Source organism: Ylistrum balloti, unplaced genomic scaffold, assembly GCF_031769215.1.
Source record: "Ylistrum balloti isolate Yb309-2 unplaced genomic scaffold, AGI_CSIRO_Ybal_v1 Utg370118, whole genome shotgun sequence".
NCBI classification, from domain to species: domain Eukaryota; kingdom Metazoa; phylum Mollusca; class Bivalvia; order Pectinida; family Pectinidae; genus Ylistrum; species Ylistrum balloti.
This window is the reverse complement of record NW_026782136.1, coordinates 227,125-252,606: the sequence shown is the minus strand read 5'-3', so window position 1 is coordinate 252,606 and position 25,482 is coordinate 227,125. Positions and strand designations below refer to the sequence as shown.

Here is a 25,482-nt window from a genome sequence, read left to right as displayed (position 1 = left end):
CTTATTGACAGATCAGTTCTATAAAAGTACATTGTACAATAATGTTATTGGCGAATTGAACGCTCTGTTTCGCTGACTGATCCGATCACACATTTACGGCAAATTTGTGAACATAAATTGACAATCATGTCAGATTTAGTGAAAATACGCGACCAGTAAAATTGTAAACGAATCAATTAAGAAATTGATTATACTGCATTTTGTGTTAAACCGAAACACGTATTCCATTTTAAACATCAAACTATGTTATTTCATTCTGTAAAGTGTCATTACCGTAACAAAATGGTGACATTTTAGTGTACAACTCTTCAGAGGAAGGGTGTCACTCCAGACAGGGAAGATGCTGGGAGGTTAGAGTGGTATCGTTTTGTCTTGTAAACGGCTGTTTCCATCAACGTGCCGTGAACTACAGCATTCACTCTGAGCAATTATACTTGCACGATTAAAGTATTTTCTTCTTTCAGTTCAAGTACAATTTACCCCCGTGGTTTCACGACAATACACGAAATTGACGACGAATATTAGGCAGACGTCAATTGAATTAGGCGAAAATAATCAAAGAAAGTTTAATAATCATAATTGAACCTAAAACTATCATTAGTGGAATACAAGCCTCCTAGAAATGAATCTTTTTTTTAAGTAAGATAGATAAGTATTCTTGAAAAACTTCCGTATGTAACCATGAATTTATCAAATAGATGACTCTTAAAATCTCTTCTTGATATGAATCATTCTCAAAGTGGACATAGTCAAACTTGGTAAAATCCGAGTATATGTATGATAACTTTATTCAGAAACATTTTGAAACCAAGAAATGTAAATATACTTCGGTACCAACACAGGAAAGAAATCTACCGCCCTATATTTGCACTTGATGACCTCAGATTTCCACTAAAATTTACCATATATAAATCATTATAACAGCGGTAGTGGGTTCAATTGAACGGCAATATCATACCGGAAGCAGTAGTTGGCGCCACCACGGCGCCATAGACGACACCATGACAACAACATAATTTCAACAGCAAAAGATTAAATTGATGTTTTCATTAACTTTTTGCGAATAGATATATCACGTAACCTGACATCGATGCATCTTGCATGTCTCTTCACATTTAAACCACGTTAATAAAAAAAAAAAAAAAAAAAATCAGATTTAGGCATACATCGCGCATTTACAAACGGTACAAATTATGAAAAGACTTTTTTATGTTCAAGTTTAATCACCACGCGTATCTAGAAACAATATAAAGTAATTGTAGGATGGGCTCTCAAGAGTTCCGAGAAAATTTTTGTTAATTAATATTCTTTTACTTCAAAGCGGACTAATTTCTAAACAAAACAAACTATTTTATTATTGAGCTTTCCCATGTACCGAATTTTAATCCGTGAAAAAAATATTTGTAATCTATGACACAACTAAATTTCTCCACACAACATTTTACCATTGTTGTTTTTCGTGTTCTCATTCGGGAACGTAACATTACTTATTTCGATTTACCACGAAGCAGAAGAAACTTCTTGAGCACCAAGTCGTATGTTCCTTGTATTTTTACAGTAGTCTAAGTTTAATTATTTCTTTCTTATTATTATTTTGTTCCATTGAATTTGAGTTTATCATGATTCTGCTGACATCTGTATCGCAAAACATAGCCCAAGTATATTTTTCGAAACATCGATATGTTGTGTTGTCCAGCGGTATTTCGTCTGGTACTGCGAGTCACTCTGGGAAAAGTTACTCCATTTTAAGAATTTTCTTACCAAAGACTTAATGTCCTGTGTTGAAATTTAGATATATCAGCTTTACAAACAGATAAATTTCGATAGAAACAGACATAGATATTGATCATGTTTCCTTTTTTCGGGAGAAAAGGTGAGAGACTTACAAAGTTGGCAGCCTGGTCCCCATTGATGGTCTTCACATTCGTCCCGGATACACTCGCCTGTCACCTTATCACACGTCTGGTAGCGCTTACATCGGCACTTGGAGTTACACTTGTAGCCGAATGTGCCATCCCGACACTCCTCCTGGAGGGCGTGCAACTCGTCTGTGGGCAAAACAGAGGGAACGTTAGATATCAAGGCTGTAACATTCATCTGTGTTGTGGCAAAACGGGAGTTAGATTAAGTCAATATTGTTTTAGGCTAAAAATAGTCTAAATTTTCATCAGCATTAACTATCAAAGACGTGCATGTTATACGGGATAGTCAGCTTTAAGTATGTTTATCCGTGGGCAAAACAGTAGAGGGAGATAGTCAACTTTAAGAATGTTTGTCCGTGGGCAAAACATTAGAGGGAGATAGTCAACTTTGAGAATGTTTGTCCGTGGGCAAAACAGTAGAGGGAGATAGTCAACTTTGAGAATGTTTGTCCGTGGGCAAAACAGTAGAGGGAGATAGTCAACTTTGAGAATGTTTGTCCGTGGGCAAAACAGTAGAGGGAGTAGTCAACTTTGAGAATGTTTGTCCGTGGGCAAAACATTAAAGGGAGATAGTCAACTTTAAGAACGTTTGTCCGTGGGCAAAACAGTAGAGGGAGATAGTCAACTTTGAGAATGTTTGTCCGTGGGCAAAACAGTAGAGGGAGATAATAAACTTTGAGAATGTTTGTCCGTGGGCAAAACATTAAAGGGAGATAGTCAACTTTAAGAACGTTTGTCCGTGGGCAAAACAGTAGAGGGAGATAGTCAACTTTGAGAATGTTTGTCCGTGGGCAAAACAGTAGAGGGAGATAATAAACTTTGAGAATGTTTGTCTTTGGGCAAAACAGTAGAGGGGGGCAGTCAACTGGAAGAATGTTTGTCCGTGGGCAAAACATTAGAGGGAGATAGTCAACTTTGAGAATGTTTGTCCGTGGGCAAAACAGTAGAGGGAGATAGTCAACTTTGAGAATGTTTGTCCGTGGGCAAACCAGTAGAGGGAGATAGTCAACTTTGAGAATGTTTGTCCGTGGGCAAAACAGTAGAGGGAGTAGTCAACTTTGAGAATGTTTGTCCGTGGGCAAAACATTAAAGGGAGATAGTCAACTTTAAGAACGTTTGTCCGTGGGCAAAACAGTAGAGGGAGATAGTCAACTTTGAGAATGTTTGTCCGTGGGCAAAACAGTAGAGGGAGATAATAAATTTTGAGAATGTTTGTCCGTGGGCAAAACATTAAAGGGAGATAGTCAACTTTAAGAACGTTTGTCCGTGGGCAAAACAGTAGAGGGAGATAGTCAACTTTGAGAATGTTTGTCCGTGGGCAAAACAGTAGAGGGAGATAATAAACTTTGAGAATGTTTGTCTTTGGGCAAAACAGTAGAGGGGGGCAGTCAACTGGAAGAAGGTTTGTCTGTGGGCAAAACATTAGAGGGAGATAGTCAGCTTTAAGTATGTTTGTCTGTGGGCAAAACATTAGAGGAGATGATCAACTCAAGGTGGCCTACCGACTGCGGATTAAAGTCAAGTAGTGGAGTACCACTCTGGAACACAATTCGCTAGCCCGAGGATTAGAATGTCCTGGCGAGCATCCTTCCTACAATTTATTTGCTTGATCCCGTCCCCCGGGTCTCATAACGAAAAGACTTCACTTACAAAATCTTGATCCCCATTGCAGGTTACAACGTATATGGTAGCAGGGGATAGAAATGACCAAACAACACATCCCGCAATATTTTTCATGTAATTGAATTTCTCAAACGTACTTTTCTTTTCGAACGCATTTTCGGTGTGTGTTTAAAATTTTGCAAATTCAAAAAATCAGATATTACGTAAAAGAAAATGTTTTCAGTCCCAAATTAGTTGACAAATGACCAGCTGTGCTTGTGTGTTAATATTCTGACCATAGATTTACCAAAAGTCTCATATTTCTCAACACAGCGACAGATTTCTTATTATTTCTCATTATTCTCATAACGAAAACAGATTTCTATCCTAGAAGGACGAAACAGCTGTATGATGCAGTCGAATTCATTATTTGACTTCACCGTATCTAGGACTTTGTATTAAAAGTCTCTATTCATTTGCGTGTTCTTTGTACAGTCTGGTCTGTATCCTATCAGCTATTGTGTTACGGTTAATAGTATCTAAACATTCAAAACACATCCCATCTAACATTGCTGTAGAAAAATGTCCTCTAAAAATGGTTGTTTTATCTCATTTCGCCTAAAGAGCTGGTGGTTAATTAGTTTCAATGTGATTGCAGTGATTATTGAAAATAACAATCCGAACGGAGAACATACTCAATAATTCATCACGGAGATTCCTAGAAAGACAGTTTTTATTCTCTTAAAAGCCACTTTGTCTCAATGAAATATGGGTTAGCGTGTGTAAGAGGGACAGTGTCTCATGAACCCATTAGTCCTGCACTTTGTTGTGTAGTACGAGTTTTCACTTTACAAGTTAAATGGAGTGAATGGTTAGCAGTACACTTTGTACTGTACCACGAGTTACCACTTAACAAATTAACTGGAGTGATTGGTTAGCAGTACACTTTGTGGTGTACCACGAGTTACCACTTTACAAGTTAACTGGAGTGAATGGTTAGCAGTACACTTTGTGGTGTACCACGAGTTACCACTTTACAAGTTAACTGGAGTGAATGGTTAGCAGTACACTTTGTACTGTACCACGAGTTACCACTTTACAAGTTAACTGGAGTGAATGGTTAGCGGTACACTTTGTACTGAACCACGAGTTACCACTTAACAAGTTAACTGGAGTGAATGGTTAGCGGTACACTTTGTACTGTACCACGAGTTACCACTTTACAAGTTAACTGGAGTGAATGGTTAGCGGTACACTTTGTACTGAACCACGAGTTACCACTTAACGAGTTAACTGGAGTGAATGGTTAGCAGTACACTTTGTACTGTACCACGAGTTACCACTTTACAAGTTAACTGGAGTGAATGGTTAGCAGTACACTTTGTACTGAACCACGAGTTACCACTTTACAAGTTCACTGGAGTGATTGGTTAGCGGTAACACTTTGTGGTGTACCAGAGTTACCACTTTACAAGTTAACTGGAGTGAATGGTTAGCGGTATACCCTGTCCCTGAACCAGAATATATCATTATGTGCAGTGCACCATACGACTCCAGTAAAATTGACGCTAATTAAACGTGACGTGTCCCCAATAAACGAGCATTGTAAATGGATACGATGATAATCTATATCTGACCTATTGACACGTCGTGTAAAGATTTATAAATCCTTGCAGTCTCCAATTGTCACATCCATTTCCACTCGACACTGATTGTCAATAACTATTCTTACTTCCGTAGAAGATAGTATAATTTGATGCGTACCATACAGTGCCGAGATTTACACGGTGTCCATCTTATACCTCGATTCATCATTGACTGCTCTTTAATCAGGCTTCTGCGGGCCCAGACAACTTCTCCTGTCACGTGTCAATGGCATGAATTGTCAGCCGTTAAAACATGGATAGACTATTCATGTTGTCTATATTATTTGAAACAAATAAGTCTTAACAGGAAAAAAGACATGCCTGCTACAACACCTACCGACGACGAAGCCATTGTCTCCATTCCCGTTCAAAATTGTAATATATAAAATTAAAAAAAAAAAAAGACAGAAAAAAAAGCAGATTCGATGTTTTCAAATGTTTGGGTCGTAAAAAACCCGATATCCGTCGATAGTCATAATGCTACATCGAATGCAAGGCACACGTGGTAATACTCGCAGAATCTGACGATGGTAGCCTTTACATTTTTATCTGTTCCGTTTCTTATCGATCAGTGTTATAGTATGTCCCGTGCTTTTAACCGGAAATTAGGTCAACGGGAAATCAAAAGTGGTTTCGTTCTGGTTGGTTAAAATCTGCTTTTTCGAACAAATTCTGAATTAATGTATATGTTAGGGAAATTTATTTGAAGGGATATTTGTTCCACAAATCGATAGATCGGAAGTTCAAGCGAGCCAACTTTCAAGGCTATCACACATTTAGTTGAGATCTATTTCTTGGCGCGCCGAACTGCTCACACAACCATAAAACGACCGCTTGTCTCGCTATGAGAGAACATTTTAATATCAGGTCAGAAGTGTCTGATAGAACAACAAGGACATTGTCCACATCCATATCAAGTCAGTATGATAGGCCTGGAATGTACATCTATATCAGGTCAGTATGACAGGCCTGATATGTACAATCTATATCAGGTCAGTATGATAGGCCTGGTATGTACATCCATATCAGGTCAGTATGATAGGCATGGTATGAACATCTATATCAGGTCAGTATGATAGGCCTGGTATGGACATCCATATCAGGTCAGTATGATAGGCCTGGTATGTACATCCATATCAGGTCAGTATGATAGGCCTGGTATGTGTATCTATATAAGGTCAGTGTGATAGGCCTGGTATGTTTATCTACATCAGGTCAGTATGATAGGCCTGGTATGTGTATCTATATAAGGTCAGTGTGATAGGCCTAGTATGTTCATCTATATCAGGTCAGTATGATAGGCCTGGTATGTGTATCTATATCAGATCAGTGTGATAGGCCTGGTATGTGTATCTATATCAGGTCAGTATGATAGGCCTGGTATGTACATCCATATCAGGTCAGCATTGTTCGATAGGACCAGATGCATAGTTCACATACCCGTAAGAGCCTCTGACTGCTTCGATATCGTCGCTTGACGGAATGGTAGTATGTCACGGTGACTAATTTGTCATTGTTCTGTGTGTTCATTTTCTACTGTGACGTGGTGACTAATTTGTCATTGTTCTATGTGTTCATTTTCTACTGTGACGTGGTGACTAATTTGTCATTGTTCTATGTGTTCAGTTCCTACTGTGACGTGGTGACTAATTTGTCATTGTTCTATGTGTTCAGTTCCTACTGTGAATTTGTCGTTCTATGTGTTCAGTTCCTACTAATTTGTCATTGTTCTATGTGTTCATTGTTCCAGTTCCTACTGTGACGTGGTGACTAATTTGTCATTGTTCTATGTGTTCATTTTCCTACTGTGACGTGGTGACTATTCTGTGTTCATTTTCTGTGACGTGGTGACTATTTGTCATTGTTCTATGTGTTCAGTTCCTACTGTGACGTGGTGACTAATTTGTCATTGTTCTATGTGTTCAGTTCCTACTGTGACGTAATGACTAATTTGTCATTGTTCTATGTGTTCATTTCCTACTGTGACGTGGTGACTAATTTGTCATTGTTCTATGTGTTCAGTTCCTACTGTGACGTGGTGACTAATTTGTCATTGTTCTATGTGTTCATTTTCTACTGTGACGTGGTGACTAATTTGACATTGTTCTGTGTGTTCAGTTCCTACTGTGACGTGGTGACTAATTTGTCATTGTTCTATGTGTTCATTTTCTACTGTGACGTGGTGACTAATTTGACATTGTTCTGTGTGTTCATTTTCTACTGTGACGTGGAGACTAGTTTGTCATTGTTCTATGTGTTCATTTCCTACTGTGACGTGGTGACTAATTTGTCATTGTTCTATGTGTTCAGTTCCTACTGTGACGTAATGACTAATTTGTCATTGTTCTATGTGTTCATTTTCTACTGTGACGTGGAGACTAGTTTGTCATTGTTCTATGTGTTCATTTCCTACTGTGACGTAATGACTAATTTGTCATTGTTCTATGTGTTCATTTTCTACTGTGACGTGGAGACTAGTTTGTCATTGTTCTATGTGTTCATTTCCTACTGTGACGTGGGGACTAATTTTTCATTGTTCTATGTGTTCATTTTCTACTGTGACGTGGTGACTAATTTGTCATTGTTCTATGTGTTCAGTTCCTACTGTGACGTGGTGACTAATTTGTCATTGTTCTATGTGTTCATTTTCTACTGTGACGTGGTGACTAATTTGTCATTGTTCTATGTGTTCATTTTCTACTGTGACGTGGTGACTAATTTGTCATTGTTCTATGTGTTCATTTTCTACTGTGACGTGGTGACTAATTTTTCATTGTTCTATGTGTTCATTTTCTACTGTGACGTGGTGACTAATTTGTCATTGTTCTATGTGTTCATTTTCTACTGTGACGTGGTGACTAATTTGTCATTGTTCTGTGTGTTCATTTCCTACTGTGACGTGGTGACTAATTTGTCATTGTTCTATGTGTTCATTTTCTACTGTGACGTGGTGACTAATTTGTCATTGTTCTGTGTGTTCAGTTCCTACTGTGACGTGGTGACTAATTTGTCATTGTTCTGTGTGTTCATTTTCTACTGTGACGTGGTGACTAATTTGTCATTGTTCTATGTGTTCAGTTCCTACTGTGACGTGGTGACTAATTTGTCATCGTTCTGTGTGTTCAGTTCCTACTGTGACGTGGTGACTAATTTGTCATTGTTATGTGTGTTCAGTTCCTACTGTGACGTGGTGACTAATTTGTCATTGTTCTGTGTGCTCAGTTCCTCCTAACACATTAATCTTTTAAACTTTTATTCGAGTTATCTCCCTTAACTGGAACAGTACTGGGTTTGAAAAAAAATTCCGAGCGTGTATTACGTTATCGTAGACAAAATGGAAAAGATACATATGTGTGCGGCCATAATTTAGTACTAACTCGGTAGAGAAGATGATAAAGAAATTAACTCGAGGTATCAGGCGTTCATGTTTGAAAGGTACCGTATCACCAAATATAGAATTTAGGCTCTTGTAGATAGGTTCGTTACTTTCTCAAGCTGTTGACCTTTTGTAACAAATTCTCTAGACGATCTCCTTCAATCGGGTATAGACTAGGTAACATAGATAACCCGATACATTTATTGCCAATCCTGCACCATTAAACTTGTGTTAGCTGCAGCGGTCTCCAATGGAAATCGCAGCAGTTGAAATAGCTGGGATGTCTTTTATGGAAAACCATATACAGATGTCGTAAAAGTCGCATTGCGGGGATTCCTGTAGCAGTACATAAAAGGCGAACACTTAGATTCAGATGGAATCCAACCCCGACTTATACTGATTCTTTTAAGTGACACAACATCACTTCCATGCTTTTTGTATGGTCTTCAATTTTCCGTGACAAATTTACCAGCCAGTGAAGTTTTTTTTCACTATCTTCTTTTTTTTAGTGCTATTGCTAGTAAATTGGACACGTTCTATTCCTTCACAGCTTAGAACACACGCGGTAAGTGTTCCGTCAAACATTCTAACGTCATAAATTAGACCGGTTCATTGCTGAGAAGCCTTTTAAATTGTCGAACCATTCTTGAAATGAAATCAGGACCTAGAAATTGGGTTTTGTATGGTGTTGATGATTGGTTGTAACGTTGTACATCTATAAAATAAACCTGGATAAACGACAAGCTTTGTGATATACTATTCTGGTTCAGTAGCTACGCCGAACAGGCAATTTTCGTAACATTCATACACACGCGATATAAGGCTGACTGACATCTGGGAGCATATGTTTGTGATCAATTAGATTAACTATCATAAATGCAAAGAAAATAGGCTTCAATCATATATCACACGATAACGTCAGAAATTCATTTGCTTTTTTCCCTTGAAATGTCAGTCTAAGACACATTTTTAATACGACCTCGGGGTCTGATTGGTTAAAGTTCTTCTTACAGTCGTTGTCTATGGGTGGAATGTTCATATAAATTTTAAAACTGTGCTCTATCATCATGCATAAGATAGTTACCATTTAGGAAATTCTAAAAATAAAAATGTGGTGATGAAGCCTGTATTCATTTATATATTACACCTGCAACCCCTTTTTGTTATCAAACACACAAAAAATAATATTCTTTTTATTTTACTCTTTTATTGTATGTATGACGCCATCATATTTGCTTTCCGTTTTCTTTTGGCCTGTTTAGATTTTGTTATAGTGGCGTCCTGAACGCTGTCAGAGGACAAACAAGAACAAACTCATGTCGGAAAACAACCATCCAATAAAACGGTAAGACGTGACACCCTTTCCGATTGGAAGGTCTCCACGCGTGTACAGTTCTACACGTGTACAGTTCTACACGTGTACAGTTCTTAGCGAGTACAGTTCCACACGTGTAAGGTTCCGCGCGTGTGCAGTTCCATACGTTTACAGTTTCGCACGTGTACAGGTTCGCGCTTGTAAGAATTATTTGAGTTTGCAATATTGGCCGACGACTTTAAAACAGGTTCTTCCATGCAAAAAAAATATACATTTCAGCTTACAGGCAGCAGAATTCATAATCTTGGACAGAAGCCCGTGTTGTGTAGTATGTTCCTTATATTGAACCAGTCTATACATTATTATGCTCGTGCATTGCGCGAAAAGGTGTCAAAATGCACATGCTTCACGCACATGTCAACGACATGTGGAAAAGATTTATCGTGTTCTACACAACAGATACACGAGATGGGTTGAAAGATCAACAATGTCACACGTTAATATGTTGTAATGGTGGGAAATGGCATTTATAGTACAGCGAGATCAGCTGTAGAGGAATGTCGGCCATTAACACTGAGTACAACAGCTGATGATCAGAAAACATTTATCGCAACCAATACACATACTATTAGCTGGTACAGACATAACCAAACGGAATGAATCGAACTTCCAACATCAGTATTCTTGTACACAAGTCTACTGCCGACTTCTTCATGCCGTCACAGACAACAATTTATTGGACTCGGAAGATAGATGAATACGGAGGCTTCCATGGATTAGTGCAATCAGCTGACTACATATATGTACCAGACATCCATATGCCTCCCCTCCTGTCGGGGTCTTGTCGGGGTCCTCTCGATTATCCCCCTCAGTGGCTTAATGATGGCCATTAGTGTCCCAGCATCTTATTGTACGCGGAATAAATGTGGCTTTTATCAACTGAGAGCAAAACAAGACATTCAAATCACAAATGACAAGATATCAAATACAATTGATCTGTAATATCTACAACGTTCCCTACAGCGGCAGCGCTGTGAGTTGGATATGTCGATTACGGGGCAAATGGCAAGTACGTGTTTCTTATTATAAGATTTACAATGTTCCTCAGAGAGCGAGAGTGCCACGTCCCTCCCATACGTAAACATAAATTACTATTCCAACGCAAACCGAGTACTGTAAATAGTTAACTGAAATGAAATATTTCCCGCACTATTAACGGTTGACTGACTACGCGAACCGTTTTCTGTCTCTCACAATGTAAACGGTTGACTGAATTCGCGTTACGTCTTCTGTCTCCCGCGCTGTAAACGGTTGACTGAATACGTGATACGTCTTCCGTCTCTTCCGTCTCCCGCGCTGTAAACGGTTGACTGAATACGTGATACGTCTGCTGTCTCCCGCGCTGTAAACGGTTGACTGAATACGTTATACGTCTTCTGTCTCCTGCGCTGTAAACGCGCTGTAAACGGTTGACTGAATACGTGATACGTCTTCTGTCTTCCGCGCTCTTAACGGTTAACAGACTAAATGGTTGCCCTTCGACTCCAATACTTTTCATGGTAGCTCCTCTAATGTTTTATCTGAATCAAAAAAAGTGCAGACATTAATAGCAGCTGTCTATAGCAGCTATTTGTCGAAATGGTTGAAAATCAGCTTTTCTGGACTAGACGAGTTTGAATGCTGACAAGCGAAGAGGCAAACAAACCATGCTATAATTGCACGGCACGTCGATGTCCAATGTTTCTGTTGAGTCTAATTAAGGCTGATTTATCCCCAGTCACCGTTCCCCATAGGACAAACAATGGCGAGGTTCTGGGCCTGTCCATTAGGAGCTAGTATCACGCCAGTGTAACCGTAGGGTGATATATGGGGCCGGGAGTCGGTAAATACTCCTGTGGCCCCTTGTTCCCCTATAAATTGTATGGGACACATACACATTTCAAAACCTTTCCAAATCGAACATGACATTACAGTTATGGTGGGCCAGTTAGAAAGAGTACTAGAAGTTATCGGTTACGGATGACAGAAGTTCTGACATAAGTTGCAAGCATTGTAAATTGATTAAAGTCTTAACGATCACAGCTGATACATTTACATCACACTAGCTCAGTTGTAATAATAAAATGTAAATTTGATGACGAATAACAACGCAACACTTTAAACAAAAAAAACAAAACAAAAAAATAGAAGTGAAACATTACGCTAAACGCAGACCAGCTATCTGAACTTTTGGCATATATTTTATTTAACAGTTCTAAGCAATGTTATGCAAAAAATATTACATGTAAAACAATTTTTTTCTTTCTCGTGTGGAAAATTATATTTTTTAGATTTAGAGAGACTTTCGATAATATTGTTCAAGGAACAAATCTCTTTATATCAACTTTAGTGGTATGTATAGTTGCCTGTTCCCAAGCCATGATAATTGTTTTGGTATAACAGAATTACTTAAATATATGAGTTAATTTATTCTGATATTCCTACTTCAGTTATTTCCTTCAGTTAAATATTGGATTAACAAATTGTCTTTCAGTGCTGACGCACTAACACACATGGGAATGTCTGTGCCACGCCCATTTTTTAACCAATTAATGTTACGTTGGACAAGAATCCAAGTCGGTGTCTCTTTGATGTCCCTCTACCCATGGCGAAAACTAGACTAACTACGGTATATTCTGATATAGTGACGATAACGGCGAGTCAGAAAGCAGTTCCGCGCGGAAGAGAACCGATAACATCCTTAGTGTTTTTAGAACATTCTGACTTTGATAAAATTAACGTAGTCCAATATCTCGCACTTGGCTGCTTTTTATACCAACAAAGTGACACTGCGCAGATTCCATGTGCATTACATGCTAATTCCTGTGTAACACTAAACAAGCTAAACAGCGACTGCAGCCTTGCCTTCTGTGAGTCCCAACAGAGGTCTAAGATAAGCAGATATGCGTTTCTTTCATATTTAGATATAAAAAGAGCAACTTCGCGCTGGAAATTTACAAATGATAAAAACTTTTTTTTAATTATTGCTTTAAGTTTAGTGGTAGCCTAACTTTAGTAGAACAGATTCAGGTTTGTTTATATGTGTTACATGTGAACACCTTCTTATTCTAAAAACCACGCCCATGCGCGGAAATAGTATCGTACTTATGTCAAGAAGACCAGCTGACGGCTGCTATGCATTATATACAAATGTATGAAGACTTGATACAAGAGAACTGCATCACAAACATTTCTACAACCCCGAAGTAAAAATACCACAAAGTGCTTCTGGAATACACACTTAAACCAATTCATCCTGTGAGTTCGCCGAAACATAAACAAATATGGCGACGACGTTGTCTGGCGGTGTTTTGCATGTAACATTTCTTCAACACTGGAGGCTGCATTCCGCACTTATCTTACCAATAAATACAAACACCAGATACAGGTGGATCTTTATTGTTCAAGCCGATGACTTCACTTCTGATGAGAGCAACGTGTCAGATTGCATCTGGAAAAAGACTTTCGATGGACAAAAAATATCCCAATGACCTGAACCAACTAAAACAGATTTATTGTGTAACGTGGCAGATTTAACCGAAATTGTTTCTTGTGATTTCGAGTGTTTTTAAATATTATCTAATTCTGAAAATAAAACGGAGAAGTGAATTTCCAAAGTTTCTTTCTAAGACTTTCGCACCAGGTGATTTTGGTGTCCAGGTTTCGTTATGGTAAGCTGCAGTACGTTTGCAAGGATTCAGAGTTATCTAGCCTGCAGGCTCGGCCTGGTGTATAACATGTATACAATATACGTGAAAGTTTAGTGGCAAGACTAACCGACCCAACACATGGTAAACAGTGCGATGGAAGGTAACATCTGTTATCATTGAGTTACTACAGCTTTTATTGGTGGTAATTATAGTATTAACTGACTGATCCCGCAATTGTCTGTTTACATACAATTCCATAAGATAGTAGACATCTTCGCATGATACCCCTAGTCGATTACTACCGTCCTAACTTCCGGTGTACGCTACGTCATCGAAGCGTGACGAAAGGGTCACGAGAAGCACGTGGAACTATGTTATACACCTGTTTTTATTCAGAAGATACATCAGAACAGAAAGAGCGTGTAACTTGCAGGCACGTGTTCCAAGCAAGAGCCTTGATCTAACAATGTGTGTTGGATAAGGTCGGGTACACTTCCAACAACCCCGAAATGTAGCTACCATTTCCCTATAACGGATAGTAGATACGGTCGGACGCAGGGACAGTACCAGCCGACATACAGACAGAAACGAGAGATATAGGGGTTCAAGGTTACACACTCTGTCTGATAACAAAAATCGAGTAATGCTGGTTTAGTTATTCTCTGTGAACTATTATCAGGCATGCTCAGAGCCTCCCGTTTCACTTGCCATTTTTTCCAATTTTTATAAAACGGCTAATTAAGGACTTGAGAGTATGAATTAGGATAACTCCGTACCATGTGGGGTCGGTTCCTGTCCGACCTGTTGAGCCAAGGGATGACAGCCCGTAGCTGAAAGCACTGACCACTAATGAATGATGACCATTCCGGTGCACGGGTCGTTGTCTGGTCAGATGTTTATAACGGACCAATGCTTCATGACAAATTCTAGTATTATATTCATGACCAGCAGCTATGATTGCTCTTTAGTCCTCCTAATTTGTGGACAGGACGTAAAAGAACAACATTTTTGCTTTTGAAAGCAACACTCTAACGAGACTAGCTCATTAATGCATGGACTGAAATGGGTCTTTCTGTTCCTAAACATGCATCGTGGTTCCAATAAAATGAGCAGTGTGTTGCTGGAGAAGACGAACATTCTCGTTTGGGAATAAACATCTCGTGCACCACTCATCTTTTTCGACAGCAATTATCTCTGTTCCTCCATCTGATCAGTTGAAACAATGACCATTGCTGATGGAGAAGGGGTCAATGGAGGGTTAATATAGCAAAAGCGTCCGTGAGTCACAATCCATAAAACATATTATAGTGCATAATGTGACAGAAATTATCCCGTGCTTCTAGGGTACGATCGGATATACCGAAAATAGATTAAATAACACGAGTAACGGAATGATATTCACGGCCCGCTCTCCCAACGCTTCTCCAATAACTGGTGTTATACATTTGGATATTGTATCATAACACTGGACCATACCAAGTCCAACTGAATATATGAAAATATTTTTAGGTCAGCTTCGCAACTTAAAATATACCATCCTCAATTTTTGTCATACATTAAAGATCATCGCGTGCATTGCTTCAGACAGGAGTTTCTGGCTTTGATAAACAGACATAAATTCCATCTCCTTGTAAATACCCGTAATGGGCTAATATAGAGTAGCGTTATTAAATACAAGTCCCTGTACAGCTATGATAGTCTGACGGCTTTACAATTACGTGATATACAGGGGGAAAAAATAGAAGAAAAACGCAAGCAAATAATCTACCTATGAATATGATAAATGTGTTATTTACATCGTTCTCCCTTCGTTAAATAATTCTTATCCCCCTACAATGCCAGTTATCTAGACAGACTCGTATGCAAATTGCCTGCCATAGAGGAATTTCGAGGGGCGAACTAATATCTAGAACCAACAGCCGAGATACTTATGCCGGTAAATAAATAAAGCTATGTTAGTTAAGCACTGCCTTCCCCCTGCTTTTAGAAAAAAATCCAACGCTGAAGGAATGATATTATTTATGCCGAGAATTGCATCATTATCAGTAGTCTTGGTTACATGAGAACTAAACTATCAATTTGAAATCTCAAAATGATAGAGGTTTTACAATTGCGTTTCTGGAAAATTTGTGCTATGTAAACGTTCATACGTAACACATTACAGATAAGTTTCTGTAAACCAGGTCAGCTGTGTTTTGCAAACTCTTGTGCAAACACCGTAATTAAAGTCAAATCGTCATATTTGTAAACAGCACAAAAAACCCGCTTTAACGAAAAGGCTAAGTAATTAACCTGATTACTATGCAGATGTTAATGAGTGCGGGGTGATCTGCAGCTGTAATGTCCACCAGTGGAAATGATGGCGAAAGGTCTAACACTGCTGTTCCTGAGTAACATGCACGTAATTAAACGTTCAGTAATTGGGTACTTTTCCTTTTCTCGTTAAAAAATAAAAATAAAAAATACAAAACAAATTTATATCGTTTGGAAAATAATCGATAGAAACACTAGACTTTAATTGTTTTGTTATGGCCGTGATAATGAAACCTGTACGTTGAAACCGAACCTTAACGGAACACACCAGGACAAAAAATGAACTTACAGAGTTCATACAAGCAACCGACTTATTAATCTATAAACGTCAACAAACGTTTTCACTAATTGGTTTAATTAAGAGTGGGTGCGAGCGGTCTCGTAACATGTGTACTGATCCTGGATAATAAACTCGTTCCTTGTGTATAACGACCATAGCCGGATATTTGCTCTTTCTTATGCAACGAGTGACAGTTTAATTGTGCAATTTCCATTGATAATGCTGTTTTCAACATACGTCTGTGTTACTGTAATCAATTAATGGTGACGAAAAATAAACCTGTCACTGTTTTCATTTTCAAACGATAAAATACGGTTAAATCTTTCATAATGTATGACCTGTTTCATAACAGTACAAGGACTTGCTTCCTGTTTTACAAACTTCAACAGTTTGTTCGTGTTTTTTGGTTTTCTTTTGTAATTTTGTAAATGCAATCATATTTCAGATAAAAACCTACATAGTGGACATATTCTAGTGTCTGAGTAATCTATTGACGTCATACGATTCCTTTGTCACGTGGATAAATCACAGACTGTCAGCTAGAACTTGGGAGAAGATGGATCACACGTGCACTAACAATCTGAAGCACTACCGTGACTTCCGGCGAAATAACCGGAAGTCGGTTTATCGCAATTATATGATTGTCTCGATCGCTGTTTATTGTCATCAAAATTACAAAAAAGGGGCAATTAGAGCAGAAACGTAGGCATGCCCGCCAATCAATTCGACTTTTATATCGTTCAGATATGTGTGCAATTACTGGCTGGGAAAAGGGGCGGGGTTGGGGGTTGGGGAGGGGGGGGGAGGGAGAGAAAAGATAGCGTGAAAGAGAACGGGCAGAGAAATTGTGGTGTTGTGAAGGGGAGAAGAATGATAGTGTGAAGGAGTTAAGGGAAATATAAAACTGAGTGAATGTGAGAGTTGGATGTATGACAGCGGAGAAAAGGAAGGGAGAAAGAAAATAATAGTTAAATTAAACCGTCAGCGAAAGAGGAAAGTGGAGATTTTCTGGTGAGAATGATATTATGACAAATGTACTACAAGAAACATTCATAAGCGGTATATACACCGGTAATATTCATGGTGAAATCTCTAAAAATCGTTGGCGCGTGAACCATACTTTAATCTTGACCACGTTCTTTTAAAACGCCCCAGTTGTTTATGAACACATTTTTTCCAGTTTAACTCAAGCAAACAAACACATTGAGGAAAACTATTTGGCTTCCGAGTCATCCTTACTTCGCTTTGATGTTCGCTTACCTGATTACTTATCCTTATCTCTTGGTTGGAAACATACCAGAGGTGTATATAACACGAATTTTCACTTTCATCAGTCAATGTTTCAATAGAGCCAATATATTTTTTATATGTATGTATGTATCTGGAATTCATTTCTGTGTGATATCATCTATCTGGCGGTCTACAGAGCGGGTGAGACAAGTCTGGGTAACACATCCCCTACATATTGTATATACTATTTGGAGATAACTTTTTATTCAAGAATTTGAAAATTGTTTCATTACATAACTACATATAAAACGTTGAACATGCGCAATGTGTTGTGCACTACGTCATTTTGACAACGCCAAACAAGCTTTTATAAAAATAAGATTATTTCCACAGCTGTAGCCTCAAAGTCACTATAATGTTTTTATAAAACATCAATTTTTATTTACTCACACATCAATAATTACAGACCAGACTTACCTTTACCTGTAAGATATTGTACTGAACTGACCAATAACTGAACAGCGGAAGTCAATCTCAGTATAGACTGAAGCAACCCCGAACAGCGGAAGTCAATCTCAGTATAGACTGAACCAACCCTGAACAGCGGAAGTCAATCTCAGTATAGACTGAACCAACCCTGAACAGCGGTAGTCAGTCTCAGTATAGACTAACCAACCCTGAACAGCGGTAGTCAATCTTCGTATAGACTGAATCAACCCTGAACAGCGGTAGTCAATCTCCGTATAGACTGAATCAACCCTGAACAGCGGTAGTCAATCTTCGTATAGACTGAATCAACCCTGAACAGCGGTAGTCAATCTCCGTATAGACTAACCAACCCTGAACAGCGGAAGTCAATCTCCGTATAGACTGAACCAACCCTGAACAGCGGTAGTCAATCTCAGTATAGACTGAACCAAACCTGAACATACTGTAGAATATAAGTACGAACTGAGACTAGACTGACCAACACCTGTACAGTATAAGTACGATTTTGGACTAGACTGACCAACACCTGTACAGTATAAGTACGATCTTTGACTAGACTGACCAACACCTGTATAGTATAAACACGATCTAGGACTAGACTGACCAACACCTGTACAGTAAAAGTACGATCTGGGACTAGACTGACCAACACCTGTACACGATCTAGGACTAACTGACCAACACCTGTACAGTATCTTGGACTAGACTGACCAACACCTGTACAGTATAAGTACGATTTGAGACTAGACTGACCAACACCTGTACAGTATAAGTACGATCTGGGACTAGACTGACCAACACCTGTACAGTATAAGTACGATCTTGGACTAGACTGACCAACACCTGTACAGTATAAGTACGATCTTGGACTAGACTGACCAACACCTGTACAGTATAAGTACGATCTTTGACTAGACTGACCAACACCTGTACAGTATAAACACGATCTAGGACTAGACTGACCAACACCTGTACAGTATAAACACGATCTAGGACTAGACTGACCAACACCTGTACAGTATAAGTACGATCTTGGACTAGACTGACCAACACCTGTACAGTATAAGTACGATTTGAGACTAGACTGACCAACACCTGTACAGTATAAGTACGATCTTGGACTAAACTGACCAACACCTGTACAGTATAAGTACGATCTTAGACTAGACTGACCAACACCTGTACAGTATAAACACGATCTAGGACTAGACTGACCAACACCTGTACAGTAAAAGTACGATTTGAGACTAGACTGACCAACACCTGTACAGTATAAGTACGATCTTGGACTAAACTGACCAACACCTGTACAGTATAAGTACGATCTTAGACTAGACTGACCAACACCTGTACAGTATAAACACGATCTAGGACTAGACTGACCAACACCTGTACAGTAAAAGTACGATTTGAGACTAGACTGACCACCACCTGTACAGTATAAGAACGATCTGGATATAGATTGACCAGCACTTATTCAGCGGAAGAAAGATCTAAAAATAGACTAACCAACACCTGTTTATCTGAGTACATGTAATGTTTTTACCAGAGAAATACTGTGTTGCATCACAAAATGGTTCGGTTACGTAATTACACGCGTTTGTACCTGTTTTAAGGAGAAATGCAATTACGTGCTGGTCCGACCCATTATAGAAAGACTATAAACAAAACGATACACGCCAAGTACAACTAACTCTCAGGGTATTTAACAATAGGTCCCTCATATAGCCAACCACTTAATCTATCAAATATCCTTATTAATCCTTGTTACAATAGCAGGGAGACTTAATTTTGATTACAAACACAGTCCTGCCTGGAGTAGTACAATTATATTTCGCTACATGTAAACAAATCAGAGCGTTTTGAATTAAGTTATTATATTCATTACTTTGTTCAATTTCCACGCGGAATGTACAAACTGCTACAAGGGATACATTAAATGGATCACAAGCATGATTCATGAAAAAGTTTGAATCAATATGACAATCGGGAGTATAAGCCAGTTGTGTGCCCGAGGCCGACAGTAAAATGGCGACGTCCTCTTAAGTGACGTGTACGACTGATAAAATAACTAATTTGATTTAAAAGATACAAATAGGAAATGCATTGTATCCAGTTATTACACAAAGAATCAGATTCGCTGCATCAACTGTATCTAACTTAACAATCAACATATCGCAACCGGCTTCAATAGCGTTAAATATTCTCGTGAGACTTGACCGGTCCGCGAGATCTGGGGTTTACTGAATAATGAGGGGATTGAGATACAGCATTAGAATTAATCTTAGTTTTTGTTCAAAATGCAATTTCAAGTCCAACGAAACATGACCTTCCATCTGAAATATCGGATCCAATCCCAACAGACGACCCTTTTTCACGTCCAATAATAGTTCCCGCCTTTTTTGGAACACTGCTGGCATAGTCGTCTGCGTCATGGTACTATCGGCCTGATTGAAACTGACAGATATGCCAGGAATTTTCCTGGGCAATGAGTTTTTGCATGAAATCAAATTTACTTTATTTCTTGGTACGCCAGCATTTTATATTTTTCATCGAATGTGTTGGTTCCATCCTTGTGATGACAACAACAAGATTAGAAGTCGCAGGCCAATACATATCTGGCTTCTGAAACCGCCAGTTTGACATACTTCACTGGGGACTAAAGGGATCTTCGGCGGCCCTCCGGGTGATGGAATGATACTGACAGATGTCCATGGGTAATCAGGGTTTAAGATATGGCGATAAAATGCAATTATACAGAATTAAAACTTCAACAACTTTGACAAAGACAATGGAAATTAATTAAAGTCGATATATTTAAATTATGATTGATATTTCATCAAGACACGTGCGTGCGTGTGGTATATTTTTTATTCTTGGTGCCGATCAATGTAAACCGCTGCGGTATATCGAACCGACCAATGAGTGAACATTGTTTCGTATTGGACTGAAAAGACGAACCCTAATCTTCAGGAAACATCTGCCAGTCTATTCTTACTCTTTCAACAGGATCTCTAGCTCTGCACAAATGCGAATTAAAGTTTGTTGATGATATGAGTCAATATTTCTTTAATTATCGGAATTTCTCAAGGAACAATGGAACATATGCATTCATCAATTATTTGATACTGGAAATGGTTCAATAAACTGATACTACATCCTGTCCTGTCATAATACAACTAATACTACATCCTGTCCCGTCTTAATACAACTAATACTACATCATGTCCTGTCTTAATACAACTGATACTACATCATGTCCTGTCTTAATACAAGTAATACTACATCATGTCCTGTCTTAATACAACTGATACTACATCCTGTCCTGTCATAATACAACTGATACTACATCCTGTCCTGTCATAATACAACTGATACTACATCCTGTCCTGTCATAATACAACTGATACTACATCCTGTCCTGTCATAATACAACTGATACTACATCCTGTCCTGTCTTAATACAACTGATACTACATCCTGTCCTGTCTTAATACAACTGATACTACATCCTGTCCTGTCATAATACAACTGATACTACATCCTGTCCTCTCTTTTATATAACTAATACTACATCCTGTCCTGTCTTAATACAACTGATACTACATCCTGTCCTGTCTTAATACAACTGATACTACATCCTGTCCTGTCATAATACAACTGACACTACATCCTGTCCTCTCTTTTATATAACTAATACTACATCCTGTCCTGTCTTTTATATAACTGATACTACATCCTGTCCTGTCTTAATACAACTGATACTACATCCTGTCCTGTCATAATACAACTGATACTACATCCTGTCCTGTCATAATACAACTGATACTACATCCTATCCTGTCATAATACAACTGATACTACATCCTGTCCTGTCTTAATACAACTGATACTACATCCTGTCCTGTCATAATACAACTGATACTACATCCTGTCCTGTCTTAATACAACTGATACTACATCCTGTCCTGTCTTAATACAACTGATACTACATCCTGTCCTGTCATAATACAACTGATACTACATCCTGTCCTCTCTTTTATATAACTAATACTACATCATGTCCTGTCTTAATACAACTGATACTACATCCTGTCCTGTCTTAATACAACTGATACTACATCCTGTCCTGTCTTAATACAACTGATACTACATCCTGTCCTGTCTTAATACAACTGATACTACATCCTGTCCTGTCATAATACAACTGATACTACATCCTGTCCTGTCATAATACAACTGATACTACATCCTGTCCTGTCATAATACAACTGATACTACATCCTGTCCTGTCTTAATACAACTGATACTACATCCTGTCCTGTCTTAATACAACTGATACTACATCCTGTCCTGTCTTAATACAACTGATACTACATCCTGTCCTGTCATAATACAACTGATACTACATCATGTCCTCTCTTTTATATAACTAATACTACATCCTGTCCCGTCTTTATGCACATGATACTACATCCTGTCCTGTCTTAATACAACTGATACTACATCCTGTCCTGTCTTCATACAAGTGATACTACATCCTGTCCTGTCTTAATACAACTGATACTACATCCTGTCCCGTCTTTATACAGCTAATACTACATCCTGTCCCGTTTTTATACAACTAATACTAAATCCTGTCCTGTCCTTATGCAACTTACTCCCTCGACACTGGTAATTCTACATCATATCCTACATACAGTCTGCCTCGTCTTGATACAACCGATACTTTATCATGTCCTCTTTCAATACTGATTCTGCCAAAATTGAATGTTCACGAAAGACAACCGGGGGGGTTTTCAGGATCAACTGTCTCTTGTGTGGTATATTAGAACGACGTGTAGCTAACGGGGACTGCACATACCCTACTCAGCTGCACGCACACACAACGGAAGTGGTCATTACTTATTCAGATATATATACATCTGATTTGCCTGTGCAAAGGTATGGAGTTTAATGACAGTGAGCTAATACTTGCATGCCGTGCCGACTGGTGATCGACCTTTTTTCTATCACTAACTCCATTACTCTTATCTAATCAGTTTTAACAAAACAACGTTCAAGGGTAATCCTTTACAACCGTCTCTCCACACTAAGGCTGTGTTAGGAGTCAGGCGACAGGTCCAATGTCTCATGTGCATCATTTCACATTTTAAAATTCACGTCCTTAGTAATTTTGAATTATACGACATTGAGGGGATTCGATTCAAAGGAACAAAATGAAATGTCACAACTTCGGAAAGATAACGCCACGGGCCAATTTCTCGGAATTTGTATTGTGCGTATCAGAAAACCTCCGGATAGCCGAGGTTACAACACGCCATCTCTTCCGATGCAATTCAGTACACGATATTGAGATCCTTGTTTAAATGTATCTGATACACTATAAAAACGATGCACAGTTTATAAATATGAAAACCATGTCTTTAACGGGAGAGAAAAAAATGACATGGCAGTTATCCGTTTCACGTTATTGGCTGCCATCAATTACATGGCACGTGTTGATTGTAAAACAGAATGGCCAAAACAGTCTTCATTTATCTTTGTGTTTGGTGGCATTTATGGAATAAGCCCATCCATCAGAATCAACATGTGTTTTAGTGTTGTGGGGAGTAATGAAGTGGGCACGCAGTGAGAGAATACACTTGAAATCGATAACAAACGTCCAATTTCTCCACGACATCCACAGATATGTTTAAATGGCGTCCGTTTCCGGAAGTTCGACGTTAATGAGACCGTGCGCGCGATTTGCTTTGTGTGGAGTTATATACCATACAAGCGACCTCCACTGGAACATTTAAGGAGAATTCATTGGCCGGTAAACATGATCAAATAACGGTTAAAGATAGAACACGTGAGTCGGTAAACAGCATCAGACGACGGTTGAACTGAAACACGTGAGTCGGTAAACAGCATCAGACGACGGTTAAAGATAGAACACGTGAGTCGGTAAACAGCATCAGACGACGGTTAAAGATAGAACACGTGAGTCGGCAAACATCATCAGACGACGGTTAAAGATAGAACACGTGAGTCGGTAAACAGCATCAGACGACGGTTAAAGATAGAACACGTGAGTCGGTAAACAGCATCAGACGACGGCTAAAGAAAGAACATGTGAGTCGGTAAACAGCATCAGACGACGGCTAAAGAAAGAACACGTGAGTCGGTAAACAGCATCAGACAACGGCTAAAGAAAGAACACGTGAGTCGGTAAACAGCATCAGACGACGGCTAAAGATAGAACACGTGAGTCGGTAAACAGCATCAGACGACGGCTAAAGATAGAACACGTGAGTCGGTAAACAGCATCAGACGACGGCTAAAGAAAGAACACGTGAGTCGGTAAACAGCATCAGACGACGGCTAAAGAAAGAACACGTGAGTCGGTAAACAGCATCAGACGACGGCTAAAGAAAGAACACGTGAGTCGGTAAACAGCATCAGACGACGGCTAAAGAAAGAACACGTGAGTCGGTAAACAGCATCAGACAACGGCTAAAGAATGAACACGTGAGTCGGTAAACAGCACCAGACGACGGCTAAAGAAAGAACACGTGAGTCGGTAAACAGCATCAGACAACGGCTAAAGAATGAACACGTGAGTCGGTAAACAGCATCAGACAACGGCTAAAGAAAGAACACGTGAGTCGGTAAACAGCATCAGACGACGGTTGAACTGAAACACGTGAGTCGGTAAACAGCATCAGACGACGGCTAAAGATAGAACACGTGAGTCGGTAAACAGCATCAGACAACGGCTAAAGAAAGAACACGTGAGTCGGTAAACAGCATCAGACGACGGCTAAAGAAAGAACACGTGAGTCGGTAAACAGCATCAGAAAACGGCTAAAGAAAGAACACGTGAGTCGGTAAACATCATGCACAATTTTTTGGTTAAAGATAGGACATGTGAGTCACTAAGCACATTACATGTAGTCTGTTTAGAAGAAAGTGCGTCTATACTCATGAATCGTTTGCAGATGGATTTGTAAAGGAAACGACGTCGTTATAGACAGTTATCAAACTGACATACAACAAGACAGTATACGTATGGATAGCACAGCACAGGGAGTGTTCAACAAAATCTCCTAACAATATCAGTGTATTAGGACCCAATGGGACGATGGTCAGGGGTTAAGAAGAAGACAGTAGTTCACTCAAAGTCGAGAAAAGCCAAGTCTGCAATATGTAACATTTACTAACGTCTAGAAAACTCGTAATAAAAGGTCCAGGAAATACGGAGAAAAGGCATAATATCTGTTAGAACAGGTCAATCTTCCATTGCGTAATGCGTGATTCATGAATACAGGTAGCTTCTTCACATCACCAGAGATATTCAAAAGAAACAAAATGTTGCTGGTGTTTTGATTAACCTTTCGGTTCGAACTCATGGTCAATAAAGCAGTATGACATTACTTGCAACCTATTACAGTTACGAGTCTTTCAGGAGCCAATCGAAATCTGTAATCTCATTATTACCGACATCTTCAGGCACGAGAAAGGGTATACCGACATTGGTCTTGTTCGAATGTTTGATTTAACGAAAGTGAACTATATGATACGCAAGTTTCATTTTAAACGTTAGTTAGAATAAAACCCTGGGCTCAGCTGTCGATA

At 39.0% G+C, this 25,482-nt stretch overlaps 1 protein-coding gene across 1 annotated transcript in view; it reads right to left on the bottom strand.

Moving 5' to 3' along the window:
* Positions 1–25,482, bottom strand: part of LOC132550290 (receptor-type tyrosine-protein phosphatase S-like) — a 93,924-nt gene that overhangs the window by 52,790 nt on the left and 15,652 nt on the right. The window contains exon 2 of the mRNA XM_060214336.1: positions 1,887–2,048. Within this exon, the coding sequence (XP_060070319.1) occupies positions 1,887–2,048 (162 nt within the window). The remainder of the gene's footprint in view (positions 1–1,886; positions 2,049–25,482) is intronic.